Raw genomic sequence first — 23,009 nt, 5'->3', positions numbered from 1 at the left:
ATACTATACTTATTAATCATATTGCACAGTTTTTGCGTGGAACTTAATATGACTTAAATTTTCACGAAAATTGGAATGGAACAAGCCTGTATTTGATCCACTAAATAAAATGCGTCTTAGCTCAGTTTGCCAAGGAATTATATGTGATATAATACTTGATTGTTCTTGTATCAACCAGAAGCTCCTTTACTATATACCAGGAAATACTAAATATTAATTTCATTTCATTCCAGCATTTCACATCAATGCACTTCTATGACCTATTTTGCTGTTGAATATTCCGCATCTGACCTTGTAAGCTTCACTCAAATTGTTTAATAGTAACGTAACTCAACTCATGATGTACTGAATCGTAAATGTTGTAATGGTATTGAACCATCGGATGAATTCTACCAGGCTATTCACTAAAAAAGTTTCGAAATTTATTTAAGATTATCTTGGAAACTAGATCTTCTGTTTTCACATAGTGTATACGTAACATTGTATCCAACCAATTGTAATTTTACTTCATATTATGGTCAAGATTTCGACAAAAATATCTCATTAAAAAATGTTCAGAACTGCAGGTCTGATTGCCGATGTTTTGACCAAACTGTGCACTATCGTAAAAGTGAAGTGCTTTAATGGTTAAAGCATCCAATCAGTTGGTCGCAGGTTCAAACTTTGCTTTATTTTAGTTTTGGTTAGCTGAGTACTATTCCTAGCCCTTGCATAAACAGTATGGCACAAAGTCGACTACACATACTTTTACTTAATAAACAAGGTTATACAAATAGCATTCATGAGAACAACTTTGTCTGTATTTAAATTGTAGTACTTGGTTTTGTAAATTGTGCGTATAACTCTAGAAACAACTGTGGATTTTGGCGTTTATGAGCAAGGTTTCTTTTTACGGGATGGGGTTGACATCCCCGTGCCCAAACTTCGTCCTTTATCCGTGCTTGGTGCTGGAAAGAACCCTAGAAAGGTCCTAGATGGAGTTAGAAATAACCAAACTAAACATATTTACCACGGAACCAACCATAGTTACGAAACTGAACACTTTATTTACCATGTTATAGACTCAGATTTCGTGTAATAGCTTCTGCAAACTCGTTACTCAGGCTTATTCCTTTTTGTTTGTAAACAATATTTGCCTCGATTTGTTTAAAATTTTCTCGACAAATTAATCAGCTCTACTTATCAATATGTGTGTACCTTGTGGAAAGTTTTATTGGTAAGTGTATTTAAAGAATAAAACCTTTAAGTTTGAGGTGTTTTAAATTTTCGTAAAATTATCCATTGTTTTATTTATTTATTTTAACACATAGATATTGGTACAAGGAGGTACCAAATACATATGCGCCACACAAATCTCGTTTGATATGTGTGAGGGCTGTGATACTGCTAGGGTGCCCAAGCCGAAGCAGGTGGTTTTCTTAGGGGGCCACACCCCGACCCTTTGACCTAAAGGTCTGACCCACAAGGCAGTGAAGCATCGTGAGAAGATGCAGTCCCATAGTAGCCGGTGACCAATAATTGGTTCATACGCCATTTCTTCCTTCAGGATACTGAAGCCTATATGCACCATTGGTTTGGAATCAGGGTTCTCCATCTCCCCTTGTTGGATCCTCTATATCCACCAACCCGGTAAAGCGCCGGACATTCGCTTTTGTCCTCTCAATTTCGTAAACAACATCCCAGCCACGAGAAGGCGATGAGTAGGACTTCCTTGATAAAGGCTATACACGCGTGGTCATGTGAGAGCATTTGGAGAGGGAGAGCGAACTCTCCCCACTGTCGGCCGTATCAGGGCATTTGGGGGCTCAAATTATCCATTGAATCATAGTCAAAGTAGTTTTTAGCATGTAGTTTTTATAAAATAAACGTTTACAATCATTTTTTTAATATTCTGTATTTCATAGGTTTTCAAAGAAACCTATATTCCTGAATTTATAGTTTCTTCCTAATGTTAAGATTTATGTAGGTTGACTGCAAATATTTATACTTCTATTATGTGCAAACCAATACCATGTAACAGTGATTCGCGAAACACCTAAGTTTTCTTAGTGTGCGTAAATTTGATTAAATCGTAATTGCTCATAATTTATATTTGTTTCAGTCGAGAAACAAGACGTGCGATAGAGAGACAAAATCGTATCGAACGAGCACGTCGAAGGAATGAAGAAGTAAGCAATGTTCGGAACATAGTCCTTCTTGCTAAAGAAAATGATCCAAGAATTCTAGCTGCAAACAAGGCTGCTCGTGATGCTAAGGAAGCAAAACGTCAGGCTCGTTTGGTTGCTGTACAAAAACGACGTGAAATGGAGGAAGAGGTAAGATACTCAATTATTTTTAGACAAGAATCAGCATACTATCTCATATTTCTTACATGAAATAAGCATACACAATACATATTTTAGTCTGCTATAAGCTATATTGTGCGGCTAGCAGATTTACTAAAAAAATCCATGATGTAAATGTATCCATTAGTAAGCCCATTATTTTGATGAAAAATTTGTCAGTAGCCATTAAAAACACGCAGTTATTGCTTTATAAAAATGACTCTTTCAAAGTCCATGATATACAGGTGATTTCTGATGGCAACTGTAACTACTACTTCACATTTTCAATATGATAATCTTACTCATTTACCCTCATATTTATATGGATTTGACCAACAAAATGTTGAATGAAAACTAGGTTATCCTTTAAAAATTTCAAGTTTCAGTTCCTTTTATTTGAAAAGTTTTATCAGGATAGAAATTAGAAAAATGTACCAAAGAAATAACAAAATGCTTTAAACATTCAAAGATGCAGGATTGGTGAACAGTAACCTAGTTGTTGTACTGATTCACACTAACAGTGTGATGCTGAAAAAGTATTTTGTGATTTCAGTTTACGTTTTGTAGTATGAATTTTATTATCTACAAAGTACACCGTTTTATTTCTGCACTATTCTTCTATCCCACTTCAATACTTTTCACTTTACCAATGGTGGTGGTATTCTAATTGATAATTAGTTTTATTCAGCTTGTAAGCAGTCTAACATCTATGTGAAACGATATGTAGATACATATTTTTAATGTACAGTATAATAATTCATTTTAGGAAATGGCTACTCATAAACGGAATGATAGACCATTCATTTTGGTCAATTACACTCTAATGAAACATTTTAAATGAGGTTCAACAACTGTCTAATGCTCTTTAGGTATCTTTTACTCTCCATTCAGTGTCAGTTTGCGATTTGAACTTTTCCGGCTGCATATTCATAAATAAGGGGCTTGCATGAGCCATATATATAATTAGTTCTATTAACTAGTGACCCATCATTCAAATAATCGTCTTTTCACTTAGCACATTTTTATACAGAAATTGGGCGCGTTAGGTAATATTTTATCACTGACCATCTTCCTTTAGTGTTTCCCAATCTATCATTAATTCATGAGGCAGTATTTTCTGAAATCATTATGTTGAATGTTAATTCCATGACTATAGCAATTTTTATATTTTAAGTATGCTAACAAATTACTTATAAAAAGCAAGTACTATGTACAGTATTTTGGAATTTGATATTCGGTTTAGATCCTAGTCGTATTGGATAAGGTTCTCATGTCCGTAAGTTGTAATTTCTAGGTATTTTCTACTTAAGACTCCCTTCTTCTCTCTACCCATTTTTATTACTTTTTAAATTTTAAATCCATCTTTAGCAACGAAAACGTGAAGCTGAGGCTGCTGCACTTGCCCGTGCTGCTAGTGAGGAGCGTCGGAGGTCGGAAGCTGAACGTGTTCGCAAGGAACGTGATCTAAATCGTAGTGAGGCTAAACGTGAAAGACGTCAGTTACGGAGCATCCTTGTCGAGCAACTCAATTACTTTTTAGATGATAAAATTGATACATCTGAAGTGGGTTCTCATCAAGTCAAAATTTTAGCCGATATGGATTTGCTATGTCAGCGTTTGTCGAATGCTCAGTAAGTCGCCTTGTTTCACATAACAATATGTTTGAGTATCCTTTTATATCCTTATATAGTGATAAGTAATAATCATTTTGTTTCATATTATATGTTTGATGCAGTGAGACATTTCCAAATTAAAATATTGCAATATTTTTCTTCTAGTCTGCATTCTAGTTGCGTAGCACTCAAATCAACCATCTCGTTCTAATCAGTTACCGGTATGTTTAACTTTTCTTAAAAACATAAATCTTACACCAGAACCGCTCATTCAGTGGTTCTGCTGCACAGGAATACCTCTTTAATTAGGCAGTCAACGTAGAACCTGGTACTTATGGCAACTTGGACCGATGTACATATCCCATTAGCACAGACAGGTGAAATTTTCTAACCAAATCCCGTAATAGTAGGAGTAGTAACAGTATCGGCGGTAAGTGGAAAGATTGGATATTTAATATACAATTCGAAAAAATATAAATAACTGAAATAAAAACAAAAAGTTTCGGGGAATTCAAAAGCTCAGAATTTGGGAAAAGACAAAGAACGAGTGCACCTGCACTATTGCAAACGATTTTGAGCCATGTTCTTCAAACTCTCCAACTATTGGTTGCGATAATAATGCGAACCCCAACCAGATAGTTTACACCTATTAAAGTGGCTTGGTCAAATTGTCAGACGAGATAAGTTTCTGATCATCTGTCAACTCCGCAGACACCGCTGAAGCCCACTGATTTTCCATAACCTTTTGGTTTAAGTTAATAGTAGATATCACTACTGCTTCCGCAGTGTTTTGATATCATATCAAGCTACCTCGTGGTGGATGCCACTTTAATGGTTGATTAACTGTAGTTGTTCTTAACTTTTTCATCAGTAAGTTTCACTTAGGGGTTTTCTCGCTGTAGCTTTTCTATGTCCAGTAAGAAGAAGACAAATACGTCCTATAACTAGAGCATGATCCGAGTCTAAGCACGTGCTTCAGAATGAGGAACAGTCTTCGGTCGAGTCTCTCCAACGATGGCTTGTGACAATGTGGTATGTTCCAGTCGATCGTGGAGGTCACAACGTCAGACAATTTTTCTCCCTACGTCTGAAGTTGGTGTTTGCCAGAAGTAGACGGCTACCTGAGCATAGTTGCGATAGAGGGTTATCATTATCTGTTTTCTGGGCCGCAACACTGTAAATTCCCCCTAAGTGCCTTTCAATTTGGTTTAGTTTATCTATTTGAGCACTAAAGTTACCTACCAATATTACTGCCTCAGAGCGTTTAGCTTTTCGGAGGTTGAATAGCTTCCTATAAAATTGATCTTGAACTTCATCCGTGCTGCAGTCAGTGGGAGCGTATGCAGAGACAACGCAAATGTAACGACTTGTATTCCTATCCTTCCTAGTTCTTGTTGTCCGGTTTAGTCGGACAGCGCACAAGCGACTATCTACTAGAATCCAGTGTAACAGAGCCTGTTCTGCTTTAGAACTTAGTACCATACCTACACTAGCAAAGCTGTGGAATTAGCAGTGAATTCTCCGTACACTCGAAGGATAAATCGTGTCGCTTCTGTATATTGATAAGATGAGGTCAAGTGAATGACTGTACTTGGATGCTGTATGTGCGTTTCGGAAACGCGCGAGATTCCAGAGTCCTAGCTAAAGTAGGCTGTTTTCCAATCTGACCCTAGGTTCAAACATTAAAAGCCCCAACATTTAGTTTACAGCGTGGTTTCAGGGCACATTTCGTGAACTAAAATTATTAGTATTGTTGGTGTGCGGTGATAAAGATATATGAGAAAGGTTAGTCGTAGGGACGGAATATTTATTAAGAGGTAAGCGATTTGATCTTCAGCAAGATGATCTCGGGTGTTGATACAAGTATAAGGTTGGTTGCTATTCCCGGTTGCCCACACCACGGAATTTTCTTTATGAGGAACCTAAAAAAGAGGTTGAATTTTAGTGGTTGTCTTAGCGACGTGAGAGCATGACCGCAGAGCCCAAGAAACAACTGCTTGAAGCCGGTCGCACACGATTTTATCTATGATAGCTGGAATATCTCCATACTTCACATTATCTTTACGCAGACATTTCATTCGAATTGCGTGATTAAATAAATTGCATGTTCAAACCTAATGTGCAAAATACTTCACAAGAGTACAGTGTTGTCTAAACATTCATTAACATACTTGTGTACAAAGTTTCGAATCATATCGAATATCTATTTCGCTTTCATAATTGATACTGGAACAAATATCAGATGTTTGAATTGTCGTTAACCAGTTTCAATGTCCAAGTCTTATTCCTAAATAACTAAAACTGCTTGACTTTAATTTGGACAGCTAGCTCGCATCAATATTGCTTATGCTTAAGGTGTCATTACAAGCTGAGAACCGGGATCTGTACTTCATAATTAATTAATAACATAGTTATAACCGCTGAAAAAGTTGGTTACTTGCTACTTGTTATAAACTAATTAAATGCTGATATAACTCAACGCTAGGAAAAAGCCAAGACTGCAGCTGAAGATTTTAATTATTCATAAACAATATATCTACAGCTAATCATCTATCACTTCTTTGTTCAATAGTCAAGTTAAAATAAATTCAACTAGGCAGTCGTTATCATTAATTAATACTGTGCAACACTAGATCAAACCACTTTAACGAGCAAATCTAACTAGATGACTGATTTATATATTTGCTGATTCCTAACTGATAGACATTTACTAATTAGTGAGTTCATGTTGTCTTTACTTGGTCAAGTGGTAAATTTAAAAATCGTTTTCATTATTCAATGAATAGTAAATTGATAGTCTTGAAAAGAATGTCTTTTAAAAATATAAAATTTCTTAATGTATTACATGTTCAAGTAGAATATTCTTTTTTTTTCAATTAATACTAACATTTTGTTCCAATTGTTGTAGCCAATTGTATTTTTTAAAGCAAACTTGACATTTCTAAAGTATATCATGATATGTATGCATATGTACTGTGTATAAAAATACATATTGTTACACTCTAAATGATGAGTTTTACTTATTTACTGATCTTCATATTTTGTATTCATAACAGATTGCATGAATTAAATGAATATTTGGAGCAGGCCGGTACCCCTGATAAAGCGCATTGTATTTTCTCAGCCAAGGTTTGTACCATTTTTCGTAAAGTATTTTTTTAATAAGTGAATTAATGTATATACAGTTGAATAGTTTTTGACAATGATGTTATATCATGTTAACTAAACAGTCCAATCAATGAAGTCGCAATAATTGTTAAGTTTCATGAATTTCAAGTCATAGTCTGTCGGGTTTTTTTTCGTTTGATCATTATATACAACAGAAAATGTCTTATTCATTCACTGTACCTAGACGTGAAATTATCACTCTTGTGACTCATTAAAATCACAGCGTGTTTGAAACCTGTCAAAATAAGAATATACATGTTGAAAAACTCTAAAATACCTCATTTACTCGCCTTGAACTGATACCTTCGATTATGCGTTGAGGAGTGCAGTTACTGTGACTACACTCTGATAAATGTTAGTTCTTCCTTTCACCAACCAAATATATGGATTCATTTTAGTGAGTATGATTATCATCGTGATCTTGAAAATGTGGGGACTAGTCACTGAATTGTCTCATTACTTCATGAGTCCTTCCATTAAGCATTTCTTGAGTTGACTACTCATGATGCACACCTGGACTTGACGTGCTCATAACAAAAAACCACCCGACTAATTTGCCAAACAATCCATATAATCAAAACTGGGGAAAGTCTAAGTCCATCTTTTCTGTTCGGGCTCTTCACTTAAAAATTTCATGTCGTTTTCACTATCAATAATGCTTCAAGTCATTTTCTGGCTACCGGATTCCCTATAATTTTATTTCAAGAAAACTTGTACATTGTTGTGTAGAACTATAAACAAGTAGCGAAAAAGGTTAGTCTTCGTGTTTACTGTCAGTAACATTTTTCAAGATGATCTATCCTCTGTATTCTGGTGTTAAAACCATTATCCATTTACGGATTTATGAACCAACGACTGGTAAATGCGTTCAGTCCTCATTATTTTCTATTGCCAGTGGTCAAAGCAATATAAGTCACGTAGTTTCAGAGGTAACTGGTAAATGATTTTATTTAAGGAATAATTCAGGTAATTTTTATTCGGCAATATAGATGATTTACAAATCTACTGTTTCTAGTTAAGTAGAACTTATTTCAAATAACATGTATCGATAGTCTGTCAGTATCTATTCTTTTGACGAGTTCACTTAAACAAAAGTTTTCATATAATAATCTGGCGTGAATATTTGTTAGGAAGAAATGGCTTTTTGTTGTATCATATCATTTCTGGAGTCATATAAAAGGTTGGTTGGAATTCATCTTTCATTCTTGTTGACAAGAATTTTTTCTGGGTTTTTAAAGATAAACGATAACATCCGATAATCAATTTATGTATCGCTTGTTTTGGTGTTAAATTCATGTACTATTCATTAAATGTAATTTCTTTCGAAAAAGCTACTTATTGGTATAACTGGATTCATTTGTTATGTTTTGACATTCATTAAAATGCAAAAGACATCACATTGCCATTATCATCTCTGTAACTAAATGCCCAAAAGAGAATTATTTCATATTGGTTTGATGATGAATATTGCAATTTATTCACTTTTTCCCCAGGTAGAATCAGTTAAACACGAGCTTCAAGCAAATAATCTGCAATCACAAACTAAACTAAAACCTGAAAACAGTCCTAATACAGACAGCCAAACTAATGCTTCTAAGTGGACAACAGAAATGATCCAGGTTTTGGTTAAAGCAGTTAATATTCTTCCAGCTGGAACACCTAAACGGTAAACTTTTAACACTAAAACATTGACAATACTTTTCATATTACTTATCCTAATAATGCGAGTTGAAATCTGTTTGTTAAAGATGTACTACCTTGATATTCAATACTTTAATTATCAATTGTTTTGATTAATTATCCTAGTATGTTTTGACTTGTACTAATGGTCTGATTTCCGATTAAATCACCTTGCACCTGCCTAAATCTTCACCAAATTAGTTATATAAAATGAAAAGACGAAGGCTATATAATAAGCCGTATGACCCAAAAACTAAATAATAGTAATGCTTACAATTCATGCATATTTTAACCATCCGAAGTGACCCAAGTAAGAACATCCAAAGAGTTACCTTGACTGTGGGTGAATATTGGGTTTTTTCATAACAACCTTTCCAAACTTGTATCTCACTTACTACATGATCATAATGCATCATATATTTTTTCTATTCTTGATCGATATATTAACACAGTGTGTTTCTCTCATGAACAACATTAAAAGTTTAGTTATTTAAATTTATTGAACCTGAGGTTTTGGAAAAAGTGATACTTTGGATTTTGTATTCAGGAATATAGTATAGAACATGAATGTATCTTCTTTAAGATGTGATATATTTTGGACTGACGTTTTTACTTTTAAAAAGCACTAATTCACTGAAGAAATGTCTTTTTTAATTGACCCGATAACTAGTCTTTATACTGAAATATAGAGAGTGCAACTGTAGAAGTGGAAACAGTCTATTACCTGTTTCCCAAGTGGTTTAATATAGATTTACCATTTAATAAAGAAAAATAAATGATCAATTGGTCAGTTGTGATGGATTACTTATTAGATAAGTTAACAGCAGAAAATTTTATTTAGACAGCCTTGGTATTGTTTTTACGTAGTTTACGTAAATTGAGTAGAAATATGCACCAGGTTCTTTGACTATTAAAATGGTTAGTGCAAAAAAAGTAAATTATTGAGTCTTACATTCATTATCTAACTTCCCTCTGTGGCTAAAGAATCGAAATTATCTGTGTTTATTGTCCGTAGTGGTTGTTGTTAGAAGTGTTCGCCGTTATTTTCAGAACGCATCAGATAGTTAGTGGTGGCGACCAGTTAAATAAAATTATTTCCTAACCTCATCTCAGTTAATCTAATGGATAATCCTGGTTTAGAATGCCTCAGAATTAACTTAACTGGGTTTTCTGCCTTTTGTCATGTCGATTTAGCTGTGCTAGAATGTTGGTTGATGATGGCTAAGATGTTCCTAAAAGTATTCAGCTTATCGTTTCGACTACAGTGTTCAGGGATCAATCACTGATCCGTCTTTTTCAATGATAGTTCCACCACTTTTTAATTTGTTGGCTCTTCCCTCTGATAAATTTGAAATGTTTGGCATTACATCTTGCTTTTGAGTCCTCGTTTTTGCCAACAATTAATACGTAAAAATGTCCCCGGTATACGTCGCTTCCATTCGTCACATTTACAGTCTACAATACAATTTTTTGAGTTCCGATTAGACTCTCTTGCCTTCTCAAATCGTTTATTGAAGTGTACTAAAAGTTACTGCTACTGTTTCATAGTAAACTAGAGGTAGCTCAAGTTGTCGTGTTCAATTTGACACAGATTTTAAAAACTAAAGCCACACTATTCAACTGGGATTTTAATAAACTGGGTTTAATGTTTCATAATCTAGAATCGTTGGCACTGGCTTTATTTTAGAGATGTTGCCAGCAGTAAGTTATTACTAGCGGGAATAGAAGAGAAAGTAGGATGTGAGAGCGCAGTAGTTGTGGTTATCACGAACTCACATGCTGCTGGAAATGTTTGAACACTTCTCCAATATATTACACCATTGACTCATATTACTCAAAATCAGCACAAACTAACAGTTGATTCACTTAACTTTCAGCTATTGATTCATAGTTTCTGAACTTACCGCACTTATTTCAACATGGATAAAATTAGGGGTTCTTAAACCTTAGTACTCGAGCTTGTGATTGGTTAGCTACTTGACTATGTTCTCCAGTAAACTATGTATATTTTCAAGTACTTTTCACTAAGTACATTATTTGAATCTTAATTTATGGTATTTTTTCTATTGATAATTGAAATCTCAAGCTGGGAAGCGATAGCTGCTTATGTAAATCAACATATTAGTGGTGTCTCTGTGTCTGGTAAAGACGTTTTAAAGCAAGCAAAACTCTTAAAAGAGGAAGGTAAGTCACCCTTCGTTTCGTAGCACGCTTTGTTATTATATTTTTATCCGTAAACAATATTCTAAGATAAAATTACGTTACATGTACTACTTACTTGTTTGGCATACATATATAACATGGTAGAAAATAATGATATCTCTTTGGTGTTTACCTGGTTGTGTTCGTATTATAATGTTTGACAAATAACATTGTGTAACACACGTCTTAGATCCTTCTCTTAACCATGTTCTCTCTGTATTCTAGCGTGTATTTTCTTTCTTCACACATATTCGGCTTCACTAGGTTTAGCTTTCTCTTGAGAATCCAACTAGTTTTATGTATAGAAAGGCGGTTAATTGTGATAGTCATTCAGATGTTTTTAGTCCATCTTTCTCCTTTTTTTATCCTTTCACAGATTCCAATTTGCGTAAAACAGCCAATACTAAAGCATTTGATTCATTTACCAATTCTGTTAAAGAAACTGATGCTGTCAAAAATGTGACAATTACAACCCAATTAGAAGGTTTGTTCTATAATAAAATTAATTTATTTGAATTCACTAGTCATTTTCTTTAAATGATTGTTAGAAAAGGAGTTATCATGCAACTCAGTAAATTAGATACTTTTTGTTTACTATAACGATTTCATCTTCTGACATTGTAAATTGTATTCATACGCTATTTTATTGACTCATTAACGTTTTGTATTACTCAGTTCAATTTATTGGAATTTGACTATTTATCAGTATAGGTAAAACATTTTAAAACTCAGTGCATTCAAATATAGATTTATTATGCACTAAAAATAGATCAAATCGTTGTTGTCGTGCTTCCTTCGAACCATATCAATTTTTTGTACAGTTAATAACAAGTATTGATGGGGATATTTTGATATATGTCGCTCCTAATTATTCAAATTAACGTATTTTTGTGGGAATATCAGAAACGGTCTGAGGACCGGGAACAAACACTTACTGAGATATTAACTTCAGTCTTTTCAGTTGGTGATATTTCAGCAAAAGCGAATTCCGTTTTCATGTCATTCTCTAGCAAATACAATATAGTTTTGTCAAAACCTTCAATGATTGCTTAACTATCATACTTTCGACGATTTTCTGATACTTTGGATAAAATACTAAACCTGCAGGAATTTCAGTATGGTCGCTGCTATTTATTTTTCATATGTTTTGTATAACCTGCTCTTTAAAACTGCGACTATTATTTTAGATACAAATAATTGTCACATACTCGATGAAAGTCTTTTTTAAAATTGCATAGAACATAATTATCTTCATTTCAGTTGACGAATTAATTACAAACTCATGTTGTTGCACATGCGTCATGTTTGCTCATTATCAACAAATTTGTTTAAATTACTATTTTCCTCCAAATCATTAAAGTCTAAAAGCACTCTTGTCCGCTTTAACAACTTGAATGAAATACTTATGATCTATCCATTCATAACTTTCAGAACACCTTGTGCACACTAAATAGGATCGTAACTTCGGTGAACACAAAAACTCATAGTATAGTGATTGTCGATATTAACCGATTATATGTAATTTTATATTAACCTTCCTTTGTGTTGTTTACTCTATCATTAGCTGAAGTATCTCGTCCTTGGACAGTTATTGAACAACGTGCCTTAGAACAAGCCCTCAAGACTTATCCAAGTAATGCTGGAGATTCTGGTTCGGATGATCGTTGGCAACTTATTGCGAATGTTGTCGGTACTCGTACTCGACGTGAATGCATAATAAGGTGTAAAGAGTTAGCAGAACAGGTGAGTTTACTCTTAAATTTAAAAGTTAGATACATATTACTTACTGTGAAGTACGAGTTCCCTAATAGTTATCAATATGCTTTTTTAATGAACGCCTAAGATACATAGGATTGTAACTATACCTATGTACAGATGTATGTATCGTTTGCAAAAGGCTTAAAACACGATCTACATTTTCTGATCCTATCATAATAAACCGCCTCACCTCGAAAACTCTTGATTTATAACATTACTGTAATATACAGTAATATTTGTATACATATACGAAACTATTGAACTAATCAATGTACTTTACGAGTCACAGTGACATAAATAAACATAATAAATAGAAAGTACAAATCGACAGTGTGATGACGGGTGTACCAGTTGCTATAAGAATAACAAAGGTTTGAGTCCGTGTTTCATAATGGGAAATAGGTCAATGATTTGAAAAATGTGGATGCTGAAATAACATTCATAAAAACTACAACATGTAATAAGAAGTATTCAGATAATTGGATAACGAAGCGTTTATTTGAAAATCAAAGGGGAGGTGAAAAAAGTCAACGAACAAAGTATGGAAAATAATAAATGAAATCTCTTGTTAAGGCCAATTAGGCCAAGGAAGAGATAAAGGTGTTACAAATCTCTTATGAATATAAAGACCTGGATTGTTAGCTCGAGTTTCCAAAGCTTCTGCTGTGTGTAAGAGACAAGATCAAACCCCATAAGGGAAACTAGTAAAAATGCGATAAATCACAGGAAAGTAGCGACATTAGGGGTTAATAAGAAACCTCTCTTCTTGAAGCTGGAATTCGACGGAAATATACCTGGTAACATGCTACGGGATAGGCTGACTAGAGCAATGAGGAGGACGTTTAATACAGCTAACCTCTATCTCTCGTTTCCGATTTGATCTATGGAGATTCCTCAACTAAAGAATAAGTCATCTGGTACTGCCACATCCATGTGTATCTATGAATACATCTGCTCTTGTGGAGTAAGTTTTATTTTGCGCACAACCAGACAACTGATCCAAAGAATTAGTGAACACCTCCCTTCGTGGTATCGTTAAAACAATATGCAGCTCTGTTCTATCTCACTTGATCGATAGTGGTCATGTAGTAGATAGAAACAAGTCATTTAAAGTGATTAGGTAGGTACACATTTATCATCATGGTTCATAATCAAAATCGCCCAGAAATAAAATGGGATGAACACAGGCCGTTTTTGACTTATTGATTTTTCTAGTTATATAAATTAGTGTTTGTTTGTAGAAACGTTTTAGTGTTGAATTGTTTCATTAAGTAGGATTACTTTTTTCTTTGTTCAACTTTCATCTAGGTTCGCGCTAAAAAGGCTGCTTTGGCTGCGGCCAAGAAATCTTGAACTTTGTCCAAAACAGTTACCTGATATAGTCACGGAATTCTTCCAAAAAGAGATAAAACTATCTTTACACTGTTCGGTTTTAACGTCTTAGTAAACACAATCATTTAGACAAATGAAGTAGGAATAACAGTTTCAGATGTTCATTATTTCGTTTTAATCTCAACTAAACTGTTTAATGTATTGATAAACTACCAAAGTTGGTCAATTTATATGTAAATTGCTTTTCCCTATACACAACTCATAATCAGTTATACTTGTTGATCCTATCAACATCCAGTGTTTTAAAATGCTAACTATTCTTTGATACATTCGTCTTTTGTATTAAATATTTAGCCTTTTGAGCTTTTACTGCACCATTCGTCCTCTATGTATTACTGCTTAGTAGAAATACTACGCATGAAAATGTGAAAGAAGAAACTGTTTTTTTCCACCGTTCATTGAAATTTACTCGTCAACTACTTTGTAAATGGATTATGTTTGAACGTTTTATCCATTGCCCAAATATCACATATCTAATCTATCGAAGTATATGCACAGTTCATCAGGTAATTTATACTATTTTCATCACTAATAGTGCATTCACTGATGTAAAGAAACAAGTAAATCCCCACGAAATATCTGATTCTGTAGATATGTTCATCTGATTAAAGTTAATGTTTGTCATTTCCTTTAAGCTGTGCACTAATCAATGTAATATAAGTAGCAAGAATTTGCTATGCAATTGAAGTACCATATAATTAACTTCAGTTGCAACTCATCTCGATGCTTTTGAATATCACATCAACATTCCCTCTAACCAAACATCTGAAAGATGTTATATTTCGGTTCTCTACTATAAAAGAAATTATGTAAGCATGTTAGCTACGTAGTACGAACGTGCGTCTTCCTCGTAAAATACCTAGTTTTGAAATTGTCAAACTTTATGGGTTTCTTGATGATTACATTTTTCATAATGTACCGATAACTTAGTATCACGATAACACTATCGTTCAACCAATTTCCTATAGTTTTTCTTTAAAGTAGATTATATTGCTAGATAGGTTTAAGCTATGAAAATAGCCGGTATAGTTCTTTGTGGTTTTATGATACATTCATATCTAAGCACCGGGTTTTTGCGTGCTCCCTACGTTTATAGGTTCATGATCTCAGTTAAAGCTTGAGATATCCCGGCGAATCTTGTGTTCAGTAGTATGAGTAATTTCCAAAATTACACAAAGCTTACATGAAAACTGAAAAACTTGGTAGTTGGAGCGTGTATCTGCTAACTGTCGGGAACTACTCAACTCATCTGAGCTACTGTCAACAATTCTTGTATCATTGCATTAAACTTGTGGCCTGTGTGCCCTGCTAATGTATAGCGTACTGTTACCGCCAATTAAAGAACAGTGAATTATCGATCGGACCAATGACGCGTAGAACTTGTACGAGACGTTTAGAGTCCTTATCGGTCCTGTTTCCTACCTAGTCCAGCCAGTTAGGTCCAGAACACCAATTTCACCCACTGCGATATTATTCATTTATTTCAAACACTAGGTTTATATACCAACCAGACAGACCACATAGTACCATAAAATAGGAAACAACATTTGTACACGATTTAGCCAAAAGTGGTTATGAATGTCGGAGGTAGTAATCACCCGACCGTTGTTGCTACCTTGACGTGATGGTCGGGCTTACCCATCGTGATGAAGCAACCGAGCTATGCTGGCTGGAACAACCGTTCCTCAAGGTCCTACCATGTCAGACAGGTCGGTTGAAGAGCGGTAAGACTAAAAGCAACAAACCCAAGGTCCGAAGGTGAAGTCGTACTGCTGACTGTACAGAGGTGTGACAGCAGTCAGATGTTTCCTTCAGACAATCAGCATGACAGCGATGCTGCCTTCCCACAAGGAGGGGTGGGGTTAGAGAAGGTCGACCCTAAAAATGCACACCTCACCTTATCCCACGGATATCCGTCTCCGGCGGTAAGGTCTCAACAAGTACGGAGCTAACACAAAAATTACCCATAAAAAGATCGTGTGTGACCGACCTCAAGCAGTTGTCCCTTGGGTACTGCGGTCACGCTCCCAGGTCACTAAGGCCACCTCTAATCCAATTTCCTTTTCAGGTACCTCCAGAACAACCCTTCCACGGTGTGGGCAACCGGAAAGTGATAATCGCCCTCATACCTCTAACAGCACTCAAGACCACTGTATTCATAATCAACCTCCGTCTTCACTTTCTATTATTCCTCCTACATCGACTTTCACTTCTAAACTTCCCTTTTCGGCTTCCTCCTCAAATGTTACCATAGCCAACGATTCTAGTGCTCAAAACACTGTCCCAGGTCTACTGAAACCTCGCTCCAAACTACACATTGGAGCCTTCAACGTACGCACCCTATGTCAAATCGGTCAACAAGCCTCCTTGGCTAGAACCATAGAATATCGCACCATTGATGTATGCTGTGTCTCTGAAACACAAATACAGGATCTCAGTGTGGTCATTCACTTGACCTCACCTCGGCAAAACGGAGAGCCAACGAGATACACCCTCCGTGTATCTGGTGACCCGACGGCCAGATCTCGTGGACTGGCAGGAGTAGGGCTAGCAGTAAGCACTGTTAGAGTGGATCGCCGTTAACAGTCGTTTATGTGCTGTTCGGCTAAACGGCTCCGTAAGAACTGGGGAGGATAGGGACACACGTCGTTGTCTTTTTGTCGTTTCTGCCTACGTTCCCACCGACTGCAGCTCAGATGAAGTAAAAGATGAATTTTACAGAAAGCTATCTGAACTTCTTCAGAAAGCTAAACGTTCAGACATAGTACTCGTAGCAGGTGACTTTAATGCCCAGATAGGTAGTCTAAACTGAATAGAAAGGCATTTAGGTGGGTATTTTAGTATTCCGGCACAACGAACAGATAATGGTGATCGTCTGCTGCAACTGTGCTCACACAATCGTTTATTTTTAGCAAACACAAATTTTAAGCATAATGAAAGACATCGACTCCCCACACCAAACCACCGATGGACTCAAATAGACCATATTGCCATCAGTCATCGTTGGAGAGGGTCAGTAGAAGATTGTCGCTCATTCTGGAGTACCTGCTTGGACTCCGACCACGCCCTAATACGGGCACGCATCTGCTTGCGCCTCACTGGACGCAAAAAAGACACATTAGAACTGAATTGAGTTGCGAGAAAACCAAAAGTAGGTTCCAGGAACAACTGAGGTCACACTTGGGTAGTTCTGAAAACGAGGCTGACCCAGATGTTGCTTGAAAAGCTATACAAACAGCAGTGACATCTGTTAGTGATTTAAACCACAGGGTTACAAAGAACCAGTGGATTTCCTCAAGGTATATTGCACTGATGGATTCTTGTAAACTCATCCCATCAGGCTCTGAACACGATGAAGAGCGACAACAAATCAGATCTAGGTTAGGCAAAAGTCTAAGGAACGACCGTGAGCAGTGGTGGGCAACGAAAGCAAAAGAGATGGAAATGGCGGCGGCTATAGGGAACACAAGACAGCTCTACAGACTAATAAAAGAAACCGGAATTAATAAGTCAAGTGTAAGACAGACTATTTCGGAAAAACACAAGACTCTCATCTGCTCCCAGTCCAGACGTTTAGAACGATGGGTGGAACATTTCAGAGAACAGTTCAGCTGGTCGTCAGCTACTCTACAACTGCCCACCATTACCAAACAGCCTGAATGGAACATTCAAGTAGGTCCCCCAACTCTAGCAGAAGTTCAAAAGGCTGCAGCTAATCTGAAACGAATAAGGGCAGATGGATTGACTCTAGAGGTCTTTAAGGATGGTGGTCCAATTTTAGCGATTAGGTTGACTAATATTTTAGCTAAAATCTGGGAGTTAGACGTTATTCCATCTAACTGGTCACAATCACTTATCGTCCCAATATATAAGAAAGGGTCAAAATCATCCTGTGACAACCACAGAGGGATTAGTTTAACTAATATAATTATCTAAAATACTAGCCTCGATAATTATCAGACGCCTAACTAAGACTCGTGAACTGCAAACACGAGAGAACCAAACTGGCTTTAGACCTGGTCGTGGTTGCATCGACCACATATTCACCATTCGTCAGGTTCTAGAACATAGTCATACTTATCGGCGTCCGACAATGGTGGTCTTTCTTGACTTAAAAGCAGCATTTCACTCGGTAGACCGCGAGATTCTGTGGCAGTGTCTGTCATTGAAAGGCGTAACTCAGAAGTACATAAACCTTGTGAAGACTCTTTACTCGAACACTACTAGTCGAGTCAGAGCTGATGACGAACTTTCATCTAATTTCGCAACCTCAAGTGGTGTCCGTCAAGGCTGTCCACTTTCTCCATTTTTGTTTAACTTCATCACAGACCTATTGATGGGAATAACATACTCGTCTACTGAATTCTCGGGTATTGGTCTCCTTCCAGGAGGTCCACTTATCGACTTAGAATACGCAGATGGTATAGTCCTGTTTGGTGAAGACGCTGATAAAATGCAGTCTTTTGATAGCACTAAGCAACAATGCCAGAATGTTTGGAATGCGCTTTTCTCCCTCTAAATGCAAGCTATTGCTTCAGGACTGGTCTGGGTCAACACCTGAACTAAGGATAGGGAGTGAAGTAGTCGAACGCGTTGACAACTTCACTTATCTTGGAAGTCTGATCAGCCCTAATGGGTTGGTGTCTGACGAAATCTCAGCACGAATTTGGAAAGCTCGTTTGGCTTTTGCCAACTTACGTCACCTTTGGCGAAGGAGAAATATCCGTCTATCAATAAAAGGACGAGTATACTGCGCGGCAGTCCGTTCTGTTTTAATTTACGGCAGCGAAACATGGCAATTAAGAGTAGAAGATAGTCGTAAGCTACTAGTATTCAACCACAGATGCTTTAGAAATATTGTTGGCGTCTACTGGGATCACCGGGTAAGTAATAGCGAGGTTAGACGCAGGGCATTAGGGAATGATGGTAAATCAGTTGATGAGGTTGTGAATCTTCATCGACTGAGATGGTTGGGCCACGTGTTACGTATGCCTGAACACCGATTACCACGAAGTGCAATGCTAACCGGTGTTGGAGATGGTTGGAAGAAAGTTAGGGGCGGCCAAACCAAAACGTGGCATCAGTGCTTGAAGTCATTAAATTCTAATCTGATCCATGTTGGTAGATGCAGACTACTTGGTTGGGGTCCGTGTGACTATCGTAACCAATGGTTGGAGACTCTTGGTGACATGGCTCAGAATCGATCACAATGGCGTCGGTGTATGCACTCTGTCTTCCCTTAAACTAAGAGATTAAAATCGCTTCATATCTTTCTTTCTACGAACTAATTCTTTCTTCCTGTACTATATCCTTATTGCAATCTTTCCTTTATATATTACCACCTCTGAATTAACTACTTTTATGAATCTGGTGTCCATCTTGTTGTGTTAATGAGGTATGGCAACTTGGACCGATGCATATATGTGCCTGGTGCTACGTTATAGCTGACTGACTGACTGAAAATCAAATGTTGATAACAATAGTGAACGGTAACGAGTACTGAACAAACAATAATTTTGGATAAGTTAGTAAAAGAAGGGTAACATTGAGAAACGTACTCTTCACCTTTTTCCTTATCTTCTTCATCTAGATATGAGTAATCACGACAGGTATCATATTCTTCCCTGTAAAAAATTAAAGCAACGAGATATTTTTCTCTCAAGAAATATATAGTAGCGTTACAAGCGACTTTGCGATACTAGTGCAGAGGATACCTCGAGACAACCAGCATTTGGTACTGCTGGGAATCCTCAAATGCTTTTCAAACAAATACCATTGATGCTATATTCACATAAGTGTCTAAAAATGACTAATTATAATATTATTCTGTACATATTGGTCTTCTATAACTGGTTTTCCTTATTATGGCTTTTTAATTGTTTGATTTATTGTGAACTGGTCCATATTTTTTTGAGTGTTGTTGTGACAAGGTTTAATGGTGGCCAATATATTTATTCATTATTACGATCATAAATGATAGTAAGATAAACAGGGAAACCGACTAGTAATTTAGTTCAAAACAATCGTTGGCGCATATTAGAACTAGTGCTCCTACGTATTAGCCCAGCTAATTCGCGGTTATGGTGCCTTAATACGATATTGGACATTTTTGTGAATATGATAAGCCCTAGTTGATACCCTTTCCTGCCCTTAGTAAGCAAGCATTTGCACATAGAAAACGCTAAAACTGTTAATGAGTATTCAGATGCGAACATAAGGATGAACAAAGCAAAGACTAAGGGTTCTAGATTTCTGGATATTTTGTAGTCATAAGATACTTAGTGGTTAAAAGCAAGTAGTTGTTTCAATATTCTTCCGACTGGGATTGTCATAGACAAAAAGACTGATTATACACTAAATTAACTCACGTCAACAACACAATCAATAATTTTGTCATGAAAAAACGCTCCAAGTTAGATTTGAGTGTATATTTATGTCTTTATAAATTGCAACATGTGTTAAATTCTATTAGTAGGTGTATGGCTAGGTTGAAAAGTTTATGCACGTGATTATGAGGTCCATGATTGTGCATTTCAAAATAAGTTGTGGAGAGCATTACACTATATATAACTAAAATTTAAACCAGACACAGACTGGAAACCAAGACTATGTGAAATACAGCCACATGAGGGGACAAGTATTGAAAAATTCCGAAGATTCGTAAACGTTAGTTGTACCTTCTTAGCTCAGGGTAAATGCTTGTCTGAGGAAAACAATGAGCAAGCTATTGATTATACAGTATATAGATAGAAATAAAAATCATATTAAATGTTTGCTTCGTTATTAACTTACCAGAAGTCATAAAACTTGAGGACTTCATCTATATCAGTTAGACTGTTACCAAGGTGAGGAGTAGGTTGCTTTTTAGACCACCTTCATGAAAAATGACTATTTGGAAACGACAGTTACCTAGATTTACGATAAAAAAAGTTTCCCAATGAAGTGAAGAAGTTGGACTTGATTTCACTGATGGTAGGAACTGAATCATCTACGACGACTGGATCCACACTATCATACGCAAGACGTTTGACGGGATTTCCAAGTATTTCGTATGCTATTTATAAGTAATCATATTTTAATATTCTGAATGAAACAAAATGGTCACAAAAGGTAAACAAACTAGCTAAAAATACTTTGTGTAAAAACCAGGCTAATACTGTCCCACAAAATATTCGTGGAAGTTTCTGAACTATCTTTGAAAGGTCGCTCTGAAAGATGTACATACACAGCTTGATGTCATTTGTTCCAACTGTGTTGGTACTTGAAGTTTTTTACAAAGGCCCCGCAACCAAGACATGTCCGCTTAACAAGATCCGAGTGCATCTATAGCTGTGTGACTACCGCAATCACCTAGCTGAGTCTTTTCTCTCGGCAAGACAACTTCACTTATCTTGGAAGTCTGATCAGCCCTAATGGGTTGGTGTCTGACGAAATCTCAGCACGAATTTGGAAAGCTCGTTTGGCTTTTGCCAACTTACGTCACCTTTGGCGAAGGAGAAATATCCGTCTATCAATAAAAGGACGAGTATACTGCGCGGCAGTCCGTTCTGTTTTAATTTACGGCAGCGAAACATGGCAATTAAGAGTAGAAGATAGTCGTAAGCTACTAGTATTCAACCACAGATGCTTTAGAAATATTGTTGGCGTCTACTGGGATCACCGGGTAAGTAATAGCGAGGTTAGACGCAGGGCATTAGGGAATGATGGTAAATCAGTTGATGAGGTTGTGAATCTTCATCGACTGAGATGGTTGGGCCACGTGTTACGTATGCCTGAACACCGATTACCACGAAGTGCAATGCTAACCGGTGTTGGAGATGGTTGGAAGAAAGTTAGGGGCGGCCAAACCAAAACGTGGCATCAGTGCTTGAAGTCATTAAATTCTAATCTGATCCATGTTGGTAGATGCAGACTACTTGGTTGGGGTCCGTGTGACTATCGTAACCAATGGTTGGAGACTCTTGGTGACATGGCTCAGAATCGATCACAATGGCGTCGGTGTATGCACTCTGTCTTCCCTTAAACTAAGAGATTAAAATCGCTTCATATCTTTCTTTCTACGAACTAATTCTTTCTTCCTGTACTATATCCTTATTGCAATCTTTCCTTTATATATTACCACCTCTGAATTAACTACTTTTATGAATCTGGTGTCCATCTTGTTGTGTTAATGAGGTATGGCAACTTGGATCGATGCATATATGTGCCTGGTGCTACGTTGTAGCTGACTGATTGAGGTAGTAATCGACAGCAGAGCATAACTCAAGAATGATAAATCATATAATAATAGGTCAAAATAAAGCTTATAATAAGAGGAACGCGAATACGAATAGCTTAGTTACTTAGCGATTATACAACAAAAATATACATATGGTATTCGACCAGAAATAGATCTCCACAGTTACCATTCATTATTCTCATCGGGATATAACAGTTTGTAACCTCTAAATGGGCCTCAAACGCTGTACAGATCAAAACGAGAGACAGTTCAATTGATTTTTCACCACAACACTGTTAATAAGACTTCGCTGTGTTCCTTGGCCGGGAACTATTGATACACATGATGAGTTAGTGGTTCAAGAACAATTATAACTTCTGACGTATTACACAGATCACTACTGCTTGACGAAGGTTTCTAATCAACAAATTAAAACATGACATTTGATCAGAGACTATGTTCTCTAGGTATTAGAAATACGACCAAATTAGCTGTTTGGTCCTCATTAGCTATTTTTGATTTAATAAGTAATTCCCATTTATTGAAATTAGATTTCGTAGTCAATATATAAATGGCAATCTCTGTTACTTATACTAATCAACTGAGCTGAAATCTACCATTTACACATTATGTTTGAATTTTGCGCCTAAAACT

General features: G+C 36.3%; 2 protein-coding genes across 3 annotated transcripts in view; one reads left to right on the top strand and one right to left on the bottom strand.

The window, feature by feature from the left end:
* Positions 1-20,026, top strand: part of DNAJC2_1 (DnaJ (Hsp40), sub C, member 2) — a 25,041-nt gene extending 5,015 nt beyond the window's left edge. Inside the window, exons 7-15 of one of the 2 annotated variants that reach the window (XM_051213310.1) lie at positions 2,102-2,315; positions 3,693-3,955; positions 6,994-7,066; positions 8,599-8,771; positions 10,872-10,969; positions 11,364-11,471; positions 12,552-12,730; positions 14,054-14,643; positions 19,728-20,026. In XM_051213310.1, coding sequence (XP_051069276.1) covers positions 2,102-2,315; positions 3,693-3,955; positions 6,994-7,066; positions 8,599-8,771; positions 10,872-10,969; positions 11,364-11,471; positions 12,552-12,730; positions 14,054-14,098 — 1,153 coding nt within the window. In that variant the 3' untranslated portion in view covers positions 14,099-14,643; positions 19,728-20,026. Of the gene's footprint in view, positions 1-2,101; positions 2,316-3,692; positions 3,956-6,993; positions 7,067-8,598; positions 8,772-10,871; positions 10,970-11,363; positions 11,472-12,551; positions 12,731-14,053; positions 14,644-19,727 lie in introns of those variants that run through there. The other variant, XM_035730654.2, reaches the window with a different exon arrangement.
* On the bottom strand, positions 13,001-23,009 carry DNAJC2_3 (DnaJ (Hsp40), sub C, member 2). The gene is made up of 5 exons (XM_051213311.1): positions 22,980-23,009; positions 21,047-21,191; positions 20,930-21,010; positions 19,703-19,761; positions 13,001-13,405 (listed from the first exon to the last, which is right to left on the bottom strand). The coding sequence occupies exons 1-5, from the start codon at positions 22,981-22,983 to the stop codon at positions 13,314-13,316; spliced, it is 381 nt and encodes a 126-aa protein (XP_051069275.1). The 5' UTR covers positions 22,984-23,009; the 3' UTR covers positions 13,001-13,313.

This window comes from Schistosoma haematobium, chromosome 3 (genome assembly GCF_000699445.3).
Source record: "Schistosoma haematobium chromosome 3, whole genome shotgun sequence".
Lineage (NCBI taxonomy): Eukaryota > Metazoa > Platyhelminthes > Trematoda > Strigeidida > Schistosomatidae > Schistosoma > Schistosoma haematobium.
Note: the sequence above shows the minus strand (reverse complement) of the source record. Positions and strands in the feature narration are given on the sequence as shown.